Source organism: Struthio camelus, chromosome 21, assembly GCF_040807025.1.
Source record: "Struthio camelus isolate bStrCam1 chromosome 21, bStrCam1.hap1, whole genome shotgun sequence".
Classification (NCBI taxonomy): domain Eukaryota; kingdom Metazoa; phylum Chordata; class Aves; order Struthioniformes; family Struthionidae; genus Struthio; species Struthio camelus.
Genome location: NC_090962.1, coordinates 11,315,997 through 11,329,027, shown reverse-complemented (window position 1 = coordinate 11,329,027; position 13,031 = coordinate 11,315,997). Strand labels below are relative to the sequence as shown.

General features: G+C 57.5%; 1 protein-coding gene across 4 annotated transcripts in view; it reads left to right on the top strand.

Annotated features, from left to right (window-relative positions):
• Positions 1-13,031, top strand: part of LOC138061813 (coiled-coil domain-containing protein 81-like) — a 95,777-nt gene that overhangs the window by 78,538 nt on the left and 4,208 nt on the right. For 2 of the 4 annotated variants that reach the window (XM_068915834.1, XM_068915833.1), the window contains exons 4-11: positions 7,800-7,956; positions 8,854-8,915; positions 9,504-9,651; positions 10,481-10,737; positions 11,187-11,272; positions 12,350-12,420; positions 12,525-12,642; positions 12,855-12,955. In XM_068915834.1, the coding sequence (XP_068771935.1) occupies positions 7,905-7,956; positions 8,854-8,915; positions 9,504-9,651; positions 10,481-10,737; positions 11,187-11,272; positions 12,350-12,420; positions 12,525-12,642; positions 12,855-12,955 (895 nt within the window). In that variant the 5' untranslated portion in view covers positions 7,800-7,904. The remainder of the gene's footprint in view (positions 1-7,799; positions 7,957-8,853; positions 8,916-9,503; positions 9,652-10,480; positions 10,738-11,186; positions 11,273-12,349; positions 12,421-12,524; positions 12,643-12,854; positions 12,956-13,031) is intronic. The other 2 variants (XM_068915835.1, XM_068915836.1) reach the window with 1 other exon arrangement.

Sequence of the window (13,031 nt, the reverse complement as noted above, 5' to 3'; positions counted from 1 at the left end):
CCCTGCTCTACAGGAAGGCTCCCAAAAAACCCCCAGGAAAGCCATGCCCAACCCCACAGGTGCATGTAACAGTGGTCAATTCCATGCCAACAGTGAGTGCATGTACCACAGAGAGGGGGCCAGGAGTTACCCTCAGGGCACCTCTAGGTCAGGGCCTGCAGCGCATCCCCCTTCTGGGGTTTGAGCTGGCTGAGGTAAAGAGTTGAGCTGCCTGAGTCTGAGGCCAGCTCCTTTGCTGATAAGAGCTGTTGTGAAGAAAGCTACAAGCGAGGGACTGCCCCTCCTTGCCCTTGGGAATGGCTCTGAAGCTGAGGCTGTACTGCTGGCCCCGACCTGCGCTCTGCTGCAGTTGTGCAGCACCTCTGTCTGTGCCACGTCTTCTGCCTCTGCGAGCCTGACCTGGAGCAGCACCTGCTCGCTGGGCTTCCTGGTGTGCCCTTGGCCCTGACTCGTCACTACACGCTTGCTGGCTGAGCCCTGCACTCTGTCTGACCTGACCACCCTCTCGGGCCCTGATCTGCACCCAGCCGTACCACTCTGCATCCTGGCTCCTGTGCAGAGCAGCCGGCTCCTCATGCTGCCAGACAAGAAGACCACCCCCTGCTCCCAGAGAGGTTGTCTACAGTGGCCGGGGGAACCACACAGGCATGGCACGCACAGGCCCTGGTCTTTCACAACTGCTACGTCAGGCCATAGCAATAAATGCGAGGGAAGGACCAAAGAGGGCAAAAGCACACCTGCCACAAGTCTCTGCACTCCAATGCACACAGCCTGGAAACAAGCTGGAGGAACTCAGGCTCTGCCTGTGGTCACGCAGCAGCAGCATCCTTGGCGAACGTGGGCTGGCGTGAGACCGCTCACCCAGCTGCAGTGCTGCAACAGATAGCTACAAACTCAGCAGCAAAGACAGCCAGGGAGGGCCTGCCTTTCCTCCTCCGGAACACTCCTGCTGCTCCTGAAAAGCTGCTCCTGACAACAACTGGTGTTTTAACAGCTCCAAGGGTTTCCTGCAGAACAGGCAGCATCCAACAGGGGAGGTTCCCGAAGAGGCTGAGCAGTCATGAAGGGAAGGAAAGTCTTGTGCTGCCCGGAACCATTCCCAAGAAGCTGGTGGGAAGGGGAAGTCAGAAGAAAGAGTGGTGGGAAAAGGCCCTGCAGGAAGGAGAGCCACCTCCCGGGTGGCCTGGGCGTGCAGCCAGCAGGTCGAGGGCAGTGGGGCTGCCCCTCTGCTGGGCACTGAGGAGACCGTGCCAGCAGGGCTTGGTCCCAGCAGGGGCTCCCCAGCGCTCCAGCACACGCAGGGACACCCGGGAGCGACTCTGGCAGAGGGGGCCCAGGCCGTGAAGGGGCTGGAGCACACAGCCCCCGCGGGGAGGCCAAGAGCACCTCCCTGGCGCAAGAGCAGCTCTTCCCACAAGTAAGCTTGAGGGCCCACGCAAAGGAGGCCAAGGAGAGCAGCCTGCAGCCCCATGGTCCCCTGCCCACGGGGGCACCCTCCAGCCCCCACCATCCCCCTGCGGGGCACAGCCAGGTAGGGCCCCCGCAACTGGGGAGCGGGTCAGGTGTGCCGTCACCACGGCCTCCCCGTGTCAACAGTGACCTCAGCGCCACTGTTCCAGAGCTGTTAAGAGGCCGGTGGTGGGACACGACCCGGGATCGCGCTCTCCACTCCTGCCTGCCATGAGCCAGCCGGAGCGACTGTGGGCCAGGAGGAAGGCGGCGCTGCGCATCAAGAGGAAGGTGGGTGCCACCGTCTGGGACCGCCGCGCCGCCCTCCTCCAGAGTGCCCCAGCCGCCTCGGAGCCCGTGGAGGAGGAGGAGGAGCCCATGGAGGTGGACCCCGCAGAGGGGCAGCTTGCCCTGTGCCTCGTGGACCTGCCGCAGGGACCAAAGAGGAGGAGGAGGTGCTAGCCCGGCAGGAGGCCCCCCACTGACCACCAGCTGCGGCACAGCCCCCAGCAACACCAGGCTGCTGCCAGCACCCAGCCACGGGCAGCTGAGCCCACCAGCCGGGGCACGCCGAGGATCACCGGGCCGCCCGTCATCTGCTGGACCACCCTGGGCTGCCGGGCACCAACATCTGCCCGGCAGAGACAGGGCCCACCGCGGGGACACATCCCTCCCACAACTCCCCTCCACCTCCACTGCGGGACGGAGACAGCGCCCGGGAACAGCTCCCACCACCCTGCCACAGCTCTGTTTAGGCTACAGGTTAGGTTATAGGATAGATTTTTTTAGGAGTAGGATTATTATAGCATTTAGCATTAGGGTTACTCTAGCGCTAGCTTTTCCCCACAGGGCCGTGGTCGGTGCAGCATAGTGTAATTCTCGCTGCCAAGGGTTAAGCAGCACTAATATGGAGTTTCCTCCTCCTCTGGTTGTCTCGGACCAAATTGTTACAAAGGTCCCCAGGCATTCACATCCTGCTAGGTAAGCTCAGGACGTGCGGAACGGATGAGTGGCTGGTGAGGTGGACTGAGAGCTGGCTGCATGGCAAAGCTCAGAGGGCTGTCATCAATGGCGCAGAGTCAAGTTGGAGGCCTGTAGCTAGCGGTGTCCCCCAGGGGTCAATACTGCGCCCAGTATGGTTTAACTTGCACATCAGTGACTTGGATGTAGGGACTTGCACCCTCAGCAAGTTGGCTGATGATACTAAACTGGGAGGAGTGGCTGACACAGCAGAAGGCTGTGCTGCCGTTCAGAGGGACCTGGACATGCTGGAGAGATGGGTGGAGAGGAGCCTCATGAAATGCAAGAACGGCAAGTGCAGAGTCCTGCAGCTAGGGAGGAAACACCCCATGGTCCAGTAGAGGCTGGGGGCTGACCTGCTGGAAGGTAGCTCTGCGGAGAAGGGCCTGGGGAAGTCCTGCTGGCAGGCTGCTGCTGGCAAGCAGTGACTGAAGACAGCTCGATGGAGACTTATGTTGTGCTAAAAGCTGACCTGGAGGAGAAGGCCATTTGTTGCCCTCCGGAGTTTTACCTTCTGCTATACCAGACCATGCCGAATGCCAATCTATTTGCATAGGAATAGATTTGCATTTAGCATGGGGAGCAAGAACCCCTGCGGAAGATGTGGCGATGAGTCAGGGGACTGACAGAGTAGGTGAGAGCAGTGCCAGAGCGTGCTCTCTGCGCGCTGACCGAATTCCTGTCAAGGCCAGACCTGCGTGTTCCATTTTGTCAACAATGTCTAGCTGCTTCCCGGCCGGTAACTCCTCAAAGTTAGCACAGCTGAGATAAGGAAATAGTTGTAGTCGATAAGAGGGGGCCTTTGGGTACGAGGTGAGTCCCGCCTGGGTGTCCGAGCCGTACATCCAGCAACGTCCCATGAGCAACCCCTCCGTGTGGTCCCCAGGGCTCCCTGTGCAGTTTGGAGTGCAAATCCTTTATTAAATCTATCCTGTTTAACCCCTCGCGACCCTTGAGTATTTGTCTGCGCTGGTATCCGACCCTCCCTTTCCTGCCTTGCGGACACCTTTGGTGTAGTCGGCAGGATACTGCTGTGTCCAGCGACTTGGGCCGTTGGAAAGTGCTCCTGAAGCTGCTAAGGACGCTCGCCAGCTGACCCCAGAGGTTGCAAATGCAACCGCGGCTCAAGCTGAGAAGCTGGAGCACCCATGTGCCTACTGCAACCATGGATCGAGCTGAGAAGCTCCAGCACCAATGTGCTGCTTGTGGCTGCCTGCATTGCACATCGCTGGTGGTGACAGAGGGGGCGGCGAGATGTCTGTCCCCTGGTGGTGCGGGCACTGGTGCAAAAAGCAGATGGGAATCCAGAAACCTGGGGTGGCAATATGTGGGACCCTGACAAGGCCCACAGTTCAGAGTCAGACACAGAGCCTGAGAGGAAGGTAGCTGCCCGGCTGGTGGCAGAGCAGCAGCTTACCGGAGCAAATGCAGCCAACTGGCAAGGGCCCACAACTGTTTGCAATTGTAAAGCATGAGAGGTGCAGGATATGCAGGGTGCTACAGGTAGCAGCCCTGTGAAGGGTTCTTTGAGTGCCTGTTAAGGTTGTGGGGTGATGGGGCAGATGCCTTTTACTTTACTAGAGAGGAGCTTGATAGGCTGGGGGCTCTGCCCCAGGATCCTAGGCTGTGCAACACCCTCCATACCCCGCAGCAGCAAAACTGAAGCGTTTCCCCCTCCCTAATGGACCTGGTGCTGGGTGCAGCACGTTTAACTTGGCCGACTGCCACAGGCATTGATGGCTGGCTCAGCAATGGACTACTATTGCAGCAGGCATAAACTAGCTGTGACAGTTCGGAATGTTGTCTGGCATTTATTCCGCCGAGTTGACTGGATTGGATCCCCATGAGCAAAACCTTAGGTCCAAAGTCAGGTGCTGTGAAACAACCTTTTGAAGCGATGGTGCTCCCTGTTTTGGGGGGTGAGGGATGGGGGCCGGTGACCGTGGGGGAAGTGGCAGTGCCGCTGTCTCTGCTAGCAGCGGTGTCCTCTGTGAGCAGAGATGGGAAGTCAGGAAAGAGGCAGGTAAACATGAAACAGAGACAGGGCGAGTTGCGGCACTATGTTCCGAGACCTGCTGCAAGCCGGCATACCATGGTGGGAGGTGGACAGCGAGCAGAGGTGGACAAAGCTGCTCGAGTGGTAGCTGCAGCTTCAGCCAGAGCAGCATGCACAGCCCTCGAGGGTGGGGGAGCACAGCAGGCAGCCTGGAGAGGGCGGTGGGGACCAGCAGCACCCACTGCCCGGCCAGCAGTGTGCACGGAGGGGGATCTGCCAGTGGCACAAATGGGGCCAGGCAGCATTGCACCCGCTTAGCTCCACAGCAGTTGCGGACCCAAAAGGGGTATATCCACAGAGGACAAAAGCCTGGGGAGGTGTGGCCAGTTGATTATATTGGACCCTTCTTGGAAAGCCAGCAGCATAGATATGTCCTGACCACTGGAGAAACCTGCTCTGGTCTCTTGTACACCCACTCTTGCTCTGCAGCTACCCAGCCTCACACCATTAAAGTGTTAGAAGATGTGATTGGGTTACGTGGCTGCTGGTGGAAATCCAAAGGGATCGGGGCACTCCTTTAACAGGGAACGGCATTCAAAATTGGGCTGGAGAGCAAGGACTAGCCTGGACCTATCACATACCCCACCACCCGCAAGGGGCGAATGAACAGACTGCTCAGAGAGCAACTGTGCCAGCTGTCCCCTCCTGGTACCCTCAGGGGTTGGAGTAAAAACATTTGTCAGGCAGGTGTCTGCCTCAGGGACTGCCCACCCCATGGCTCTACCCGATATGCTCAAATGTGCCAAGGGGGCCACAGGTGCTTAGAGTGCACCGGCTGCGCCCCCAAGCCTACCACCCCATGCGAGCCATGCCCGGGAGTTCAGGGTTGGCTCTGCGATTGCCACGCAAAGAAATAACCCTAGAACCAGACAGCTGTCACCTTGTGAGCATGGGGATGGCGGTCACTGAGATTCCTTGCAGCCCACCCAGCAGCCAGGTGGTTTGGGGTCTACAGGGTGTGCTGTGTGGGTGCCTGATCTGACTAAACCCGGACAGTCGGGAGGGGAAATCATTGCATCAAACCCAACGTCTACAAGCCAATGAGCCTACTCCAAGTACTGCACGACGGAAAGTGCAAAGAATCAGCGTGGGACAACCCCTGGCAGTGACTGTCGTCACGGCTGTCAAATTTTGCACTATGGGGAAAGCGCATTGTACTCCTGGTCTTCTGGGCTGACTAGTTTTGTGTGCCTATATGTTATAATGTACTCTATAGATGTAGTACAACGTAGCTGCTTGTACTCCTCAGCTGTTAATTAAGGTAATGAGTGAAAGGCAGGTATGCACCTTGTCCACAGTTCCCAGGGCTCCCTGCGCAGTTTAGAGGGTAAATTCTTTCTTAAATCTGTGCTGCTTAACCCCTCGTGAATCTTGACTGTCTCTCTACGCCAGTATCTGACCCTCCCTTTCCCACCTTGCAGTCACACCACGGGATTCTTCCAGGCAGGTCCCTGGAGAGGCCCAAGTCTGCTCTCCTCAAGTGCAGGGTTGTGATCCTGCTTTTTTGCCCTGCTCCCTCCTCTCAGTATCCTGAACCCCATCCACCATCTCATGGTCACTGCAGCCAAGGTTACCCTTGACCTTCCCATCCCCAACGAGCCCTTCACTGTTGGTAAGTGCAAGGTCAAGCAGAGCCGCTCTCCCCAGGGGCTCCTTTCTCAACTTGTATCAGGAGGTTGTCATTGATGCTCTCCAGGGACGGCCTGGGCTTGCTTGTGCCCTGCGGTGCTGTCCCTCCAGCAGCTATTGGGTTGGGAATGAGTGCGGGAAGAGTATAATCTCCTTTTTCAGACCAGTTGCTGTGGCTGAAAGTCAAACAAGAGAAAGGTATGAGGAAACCACGTTCCTGAGGAAAGAATGGATCCAATTTAAAGGGGTCTTCATCTCCAAACAAGAGAAGCCCGGTTTCCCTTGCTGAGGATGGCCATTCCCCCTATGCTGAAGAGTGACCGCTATTAGCAGAGCACCAGCAGACAATGCCACGCCTGGGTATGCAGCATAGCCAGCCTGTGAATGGGACTGTGTAGCTGCAAAAGATAAGATTGTGAGTAGCAGCAAAAGGAAGCTTTTGACACTGGCTCTCCTAACATCCTCACAAGCAAGCTGATGAAGTACAGGCTAGCTGAGCAGACAGTGAGGTGGACAGAAAACTGGCTGAGTAGCCAAGCTCAGAAGGTTGTCATCAGTAGCACAGCGTCTTAGCTGGAGGCCAGTGACTAGCGGTGCACCCCAACACTGGCTCCAATGCAGTTTAACTTACTCATCAATGACCTGGATGAGGGGACAGAGTGGCTGATGGTCCCAAAGTGGCAGGAGTGGCCATGCTGCTGCTGTGAACCATCCTGCAGTTGCTGCCAGCTCACTCCTGAGATTCTGCATGTTAGAGCATTTCTCCGGAATGCCTCCTTCTTTCCTGCGCAGCTTCTTGGGTGAGGAGGGTGGTGTGCAGTGAGAGAAAAGAAGTGTCTGTGTGTGTGTGTGTGCGTGTATGTGTGTGCGTGTAGAGGAAGGACGTTGTTCCCGGTTGTTCTCTCTCCTGCTGTCCATCAAAGGACAAGCTGGAACTCTTAGTCATGTAGACAAATAGACACAGAATTTGTTTTTTTAAGTTATCTCCTCTTCAAGTGGCATTTGCCTGGCCGGAAGGCAACCTGTGCTGCCTGGGCTTTTGGGATCCAAAGTAGGCCTGGGCTTGTGGTAAATAAGAGTTTCTCTGTTGTAGGTCCCACCTCTGATCTCTACCCTTTGGGGCACTTGCGTCCTTGTGCCCCAGAGCCAGTGCCCTGTCTTCAGTAGTGACCTGTAGCTGATGCTCAGGGAAGGTGTGAGAGAAGCAAGGAAAGCCGAGAATGATGATTTTTTTCCCCCTCTGACACACTGTTCTTATTTGCAGCACTTTGCGGTTACGGGAGCTGGGCCATGAAGCCGTGTCTGAACCATCGCGGTACCCATTTGTTGGACCCCCTTGAACCCATGTCTATGTTTGCAACCCGCAAGCATTCAGATGCCCCATGTGACGCCTGTGAGGGAGGACTTGAAGGCCAATGCTGGTGCTGATCCTTGCTGGCTTAGCAAAGAGCTCCCTGGGGCAGGGGGTGGTGGGGTGGGGGCAGCACCCTAAACCACCCAGGGCAGCTGCCCTCACTGCTGTAGGGCCCACACCAGCAAGGTCTGGGGGTGGGATCCCTGCAGCCCCTCTGTGACACGCTCTGTGACACGGTCTGAGGTCACTGTGGCATATCCCACCTCACAGTGACACCTCCCCTCTGCCCAGGGTGTGCCCAGCCCTCCCCACACTGCGCTGGAGTGCGGAGGAGGAGGAGGCAGCGGAGGAGGAGAGTGGAGGAGAAGTTTCCAGGCGGGAACTACAGGCACAACCATGCAGTTCCCGTTTGTGAAGCTGCCAGCGCTCAGGCTACTCAGCCATGATGGTGAGGCCTTAGGGGCTCTTCCAGGAGCGCGATCGTGTAGGACACCAACTCCCAAACCAGCGTTGTGTGGGGAGGGCTGGTGGCTGCCATGGGAGCCTGCCTGAGTGCCCCATGCGGATCAGGGATCGAGGTGGCCCCCAGGACTCCTGGGTGCAGGGCCTGGCTCTGCCCCTGCCCTCCTGGTTCCCCAGGCAGGAGTCCCGGCCACTGAGGGTCACTGCTTGCCTCGCAGGGCCACTGGCCACCCGCAGTCGTGGCTGGGCCAAGGAGCTGGAGGTGCTCAGGTGGCCGTGAGCAGCCTGTGGAAGCAGGCACCGAATACGGGGGAGCTGGGCCCTGTGGGGAGACCCCTGGGGATGCTCTTGGTGCCCAAGGCTGCTGTGGAGCACAGCACTGTCCTCTGGCCGTGGGGAAATCCATGGCCACCTTTCCCCAGAGAGAGGGGCTGCCCTTGGAGACCAGCACCTGAAAGCGGGAGGCAAGGGGACTCCTGTCTGAAGAAGGCGGAGGGCTTGTGCACCTCTCCTGGGGCTTGGGAGACTGCCTGAAACGCCCGCGCTGGAAATCAGCCGCTTCCCTTTCACTTTCTGCCTGGCTTCTCTTCTGGGAGTCCAGCCACTGCTTGGAGCTGGGGCACACCCTCCCCCTGCAGATGTGAGATGGTGGCATGGCCTTGTCCAAAACCCTTCCGCTGTCTCTCTTTGAGCTCCAGCCCTCTCCTGTGCTCACTCTGTGGCCAGAGGCAGCCAAGACCTGGCCTCTGCAGCCCGTCCTGCGTGTGCTTATTCTGCTGCATGCGTGATTACACCTGCATCTGTCACTGTCCTGGCTGGGAACGTGCCGAACGTGGTGAGCTGGCTGGCTCAGAGCCTGATGTGTGTTTCCCTTGCTTTTCAGAGGTCGTGAGAATCTGGGAGAGCGTGTCGGAGTACATGCTACAGCAGATTGTGCTGAACAAGGTGGGTTGTCATCCTGCTCCTCCCCTCTGGCCGGGATGCTTTCAGCAGCGTTGGCAGCCCCGGGCCCCATGCACAGTGGCGCTGTGCGTCCCCTCCTTGTGAAGAAGAGAGAAGGTCCCCAAAGTGCACAAGGGAGTGACAGAGCAGCTCCTTTGTCCACTGGTCCAAAGAGTCCAGGGCAGCTGTAGGAGAAGAGAGGCTTCACCCCTTTCTGGGGCACTTGCAGTCCTCACTGCTGCAAAGGAAAGACCAAGCACAAAGCCTGGGTCGCTCCGCAGGGCTGACTCCACTGCAGGCCACCCCTTGGCCCTTACGTAGCCGAGAAGGTCTCTTCCCTCAGGAACGTTTGTTCAGCTTTTACTTTGCATACCATTGAGAGGGTGCAGAGGAGGGAGAGGACAAAATCTGGCCTTCTCCCAAAGGCGTCTTCTCCAAAGCTTTGCAAGTGCCCCTCCAGCCCCCTTGTTCCTCCAGAGGAACAAGGCACCATCTCCTGAGGAACAAGGCACCATCTTCTGGCCCTGCTGACTCCTCAGTCCATTTGCCCACCTGAAAGCACTTTGTTCCTTTTTTCTCGCCGGGTGCCAGGGCGTGGCCCTCGATGTGCTTGGCATTTTCTATGTCCTGAGGAAGCACTGCAGTGAGGTGAACAGGGAGGTGATTATCCCGCGCTTTCACCTGTCTCCGAGAGTTGCACAGACTCATGGGCTCAGCTATGTCAACAGAGACATTCCTGGTAAGGTGGCAGAGCAAAGCCGTTGCTTCCCCTTGGGACATGTCTGGGGTGGGAGCTGAACGCAATGCAGAACTGACGGAGAGGCATCGCAAATTCCTCCCAAAGGGCCTGAGAGCAACTTCACCTTGTCCCAGCCCAACTGTTGCCCACCACGTAGTGACCTCTCGAGAGGGCGTTGGGGTATTCTTTTGTTTACTAGCACTGCATGCACGTAGACTGTCTGCCCCTGTCCTGCTTTGGAGCTGCCTCCATACCAGTCACTCTTAGGCCATGTTGGATGACTGCAGTCTGATGGAAATGTTTTGGAGCGGTTGTTTCTACCCCAGCTGAGAGGAAAGCAGTGCTGCCCCTGCAGACTGCACCAGAGCTTGTGCAGGCAAACGCCAGTGTTGCTGCTGGCTCTCACAGCCTCCTGCCAGTTCCAAGGGGGTGTAAGTCAGCTGTAAGGCGCCTTGCACCCGAGCTGGGAGCAAGAGTGTGTGCAAAGCCCTTCCCTGGCCAGATTTCCCTGGGCCTTCTGCTCCCTGCTGCCATGGCTGTGGCTGTAGTTAGACTTGGTTGATGGCTGTGTGCCACAGAGGCCTTGCGTTGGAGTGTGCAGGGGTTGTGAGCGGGGTCAGCCAAAGCTGGCACATCTGACGGTCAGCTCCGCGGGGACGGGCTGGCGGTGGCCAGACTAACCCTGAGGGCTGCTGTGCAGTCTTCTACGCATGCAGCGTGGGCCCAGCAGCCTCCCCGTGGCCATGGGAGCTGGCCGCGTCTCCCCTTGTCCCCAGCTGTATTTCAGCTGCTCCCTACCCAACTGGCTTCCTCTTTTGCTGTTTCCTAGATGATCTTGAAATTGTCCCCCTGGACTATGCTCTGCTGTCATCAGCGACGGCCCTTCCCGAGAAGCTAGTGAAGGAGTGCGTGAATGACATTGTGGTGCTGTTCAGCTGGGGCGCGGGACTCGGAGAGGATTACGACCTTGTTTTCAAGGGCATCGGTCTTCTGATGAGCCGAAACAAGAGCCTCACAATGAGATATTCCAAGGAGTTTCTCCTTGCCGTGGATGGCCCTGGAATTGTATTGAAATGTCTCCTCTCTGTAAGTTGAGATTTGTCTCCCGGGCTCCCGAGAGTCCTTCCAAGCTCCTCTCAGAGGACTCTCAAGGTGATGTCTCTCGACCTGCTGCGGAGCACTTGGGAGAGAGGTGACCTAGAGCAATGCAAGCTCCCTGTAGAGCTCCTTGCTCTTTGCCTTTGGTGCTCTCGGCAGCGTAGCAGAAGCTGGGAAGAGCTGTCTGCGGTGAAGCCCAAGCTCTTTGCAGCCTAGCATCCTGTTCCCAAAGGCCTGGGGAAAGAGGCTAGTTTCCTGCACAGCTGCGCAGCTTCTCTCCGTTGTAATGCAGGGCTCCTGTTTGTGAAAGACATCCCTGGGGCAGAGTTTCCCTGAGGCAGAGGCAGCCTCTCTCACCCTCAGAAAGCTTTGTGGCCTTTGTGAGTAATGCGATCCCTTCCTTGGCCTCACCTCCCGTGTCTCTGTCCTTTTTGCAGAACCCAAGCACACAATATTGGGTGTTGTCAGGCAAAGACGCTGCTGCGTTTCCTGTGCGTCCTGGGGGGATCCGTGTGCTGCCAACGTGAGTATGTTTGCTTGTGTAGCCCGTGGCTGAGCAAGCGAGCAGCTTCTCAGCTCCCGCTTGGTGGTGCTGCATTGCCAGAGCTTGCCTGCTCGTGAGCTCGTTCAAGACTAGCTGGTCCAACGGAAGGGCTCCCAGCCAACACCTTGCTTGCTCTTTCTTCTTTTGGCCTTGGAGAGGCTTCCCCTGAATTAACGTGGAAGAGTGCTGCGGTTTTACACTCGCAGCATAGACTGGACCGAGAGAGGAATGTCGGCATCCTTTCTCATCAAGCTTCACCTCCTCATTCCCTGTCTTTGGCAAGACATGGCCAAAAGCTGTGAAGTCAAGACTGTGTCTGCTTTTGGCTGTGTGTTGTCCTGGGCGTGGCCACAGCCTCTGTGCAGTGGTGGGTCCAAGACCTGACCTATGCAGGTCCCGTGTGGGGCATTGCCCTGTCTGTTGGGAGACTCCAGGGAAGGAAAGGTGTCCTAAAGGCCACCTTCTGGGAGCAAGGCGGAGAGGAAGAGGAGGGACTTCTTGGCCCAGTGGGAGGCTGTGTCTAGCAGGGCTCTGCAGAGCTCGGTCCTGGCACAGTGTCCTGCGCACTGCTGAGCAGCACATCCCCTGACGACCCGAGGGTACAGAGCTGCCTCTTTACAAGCACTACAGCGTGAATCTGGGAGGGTGTGCCAGCGAGCTGGAGGGCAAGATGTGAATTCACACATGGATGGATCTGGGCACACTGGAGCAAAGGAGAGTACTCTGCTCTCCGTGGGCTCTGTGGAGGCGAGAGGAGAGAGCGTCAGAAGTGGCAGCCAGGAGGACTTGTGTTAGCATACCCTTGCTCCCGGGAAGGCGAGCAAAGCACTGGGACCAGCCCCTGGCAACTGCTCGGCCCATCGAGGCAGGAGCTCTTGGCTGTGTCATGTGCTTGCCTGAAATGGGCCTCCACGGTGTTGAAGCGTCTGCATCTTCTGCTCTGGAAATGTAGAGACCGTGCAGGGACTCTCATCCCTCTCTGAGCCTGCATGCTCCACGCAAGTGGCAAAGGCAACGTGGAGTCCTTTCTTGCAGCTGGGGTCTTCTTGTTTCTAGGTTTGAGATTAAGCCAGGGCCTGGGGAAAAAGCCAAAGAGCCTGGCCCCGAGGGATCCAATCAGAGAGAAGGTAAAGGACCGTGCAGCTCCCAAGGCAGGACCGAGCAGGTCTGCACACCCTCTTGCCGGAGCGCTCCCAAGCATGCTGTTCTGACGAGGTTTCTTGGTGCACAGTTACAGGGAGTGCTCCGCAGCAGCCTCACCACCGTCGAAAGAGGCATTCTGCGGGCCAGGCCAAAGGGGCCAAGGAAGGAAAAGGGCAGCAGGGCAGCAGAAAGAAGCCTCTTGACAAGTGAGGCTCTTGGGGAAGTGGAGGAGGGCAACGGGAGGGTCCCGTCCTTGTGGGAGGCAGAGGTTTCCATTGCACACGCTGTCTGCATTAGCTCTGAAGGGCTCTTAGTGCCTCTCCCAAAGGCTGGTGTTTTCTGGCTGGACAGCAAGTGTACAGCAGGTCCTTGTGCGACTTTGTTGTCAGCTCCATGTTCTTGTTCATCTTCTTCCCAGGGAAGATTTTAGCCCCCTCTTATCCAGCATGAGAGGAAATCTGCAGTCGGCTACAGAGGACAAGCTGGGAGAAGACCTGGCTACAGAGAGAAAGCAAGAAGGTAAAGTAGTGGAGGATTCCTGGCACAGGCTTGCAGGTTCCTCCTGCATCCTTACTGCCAGGGAATTAAAGGCAAA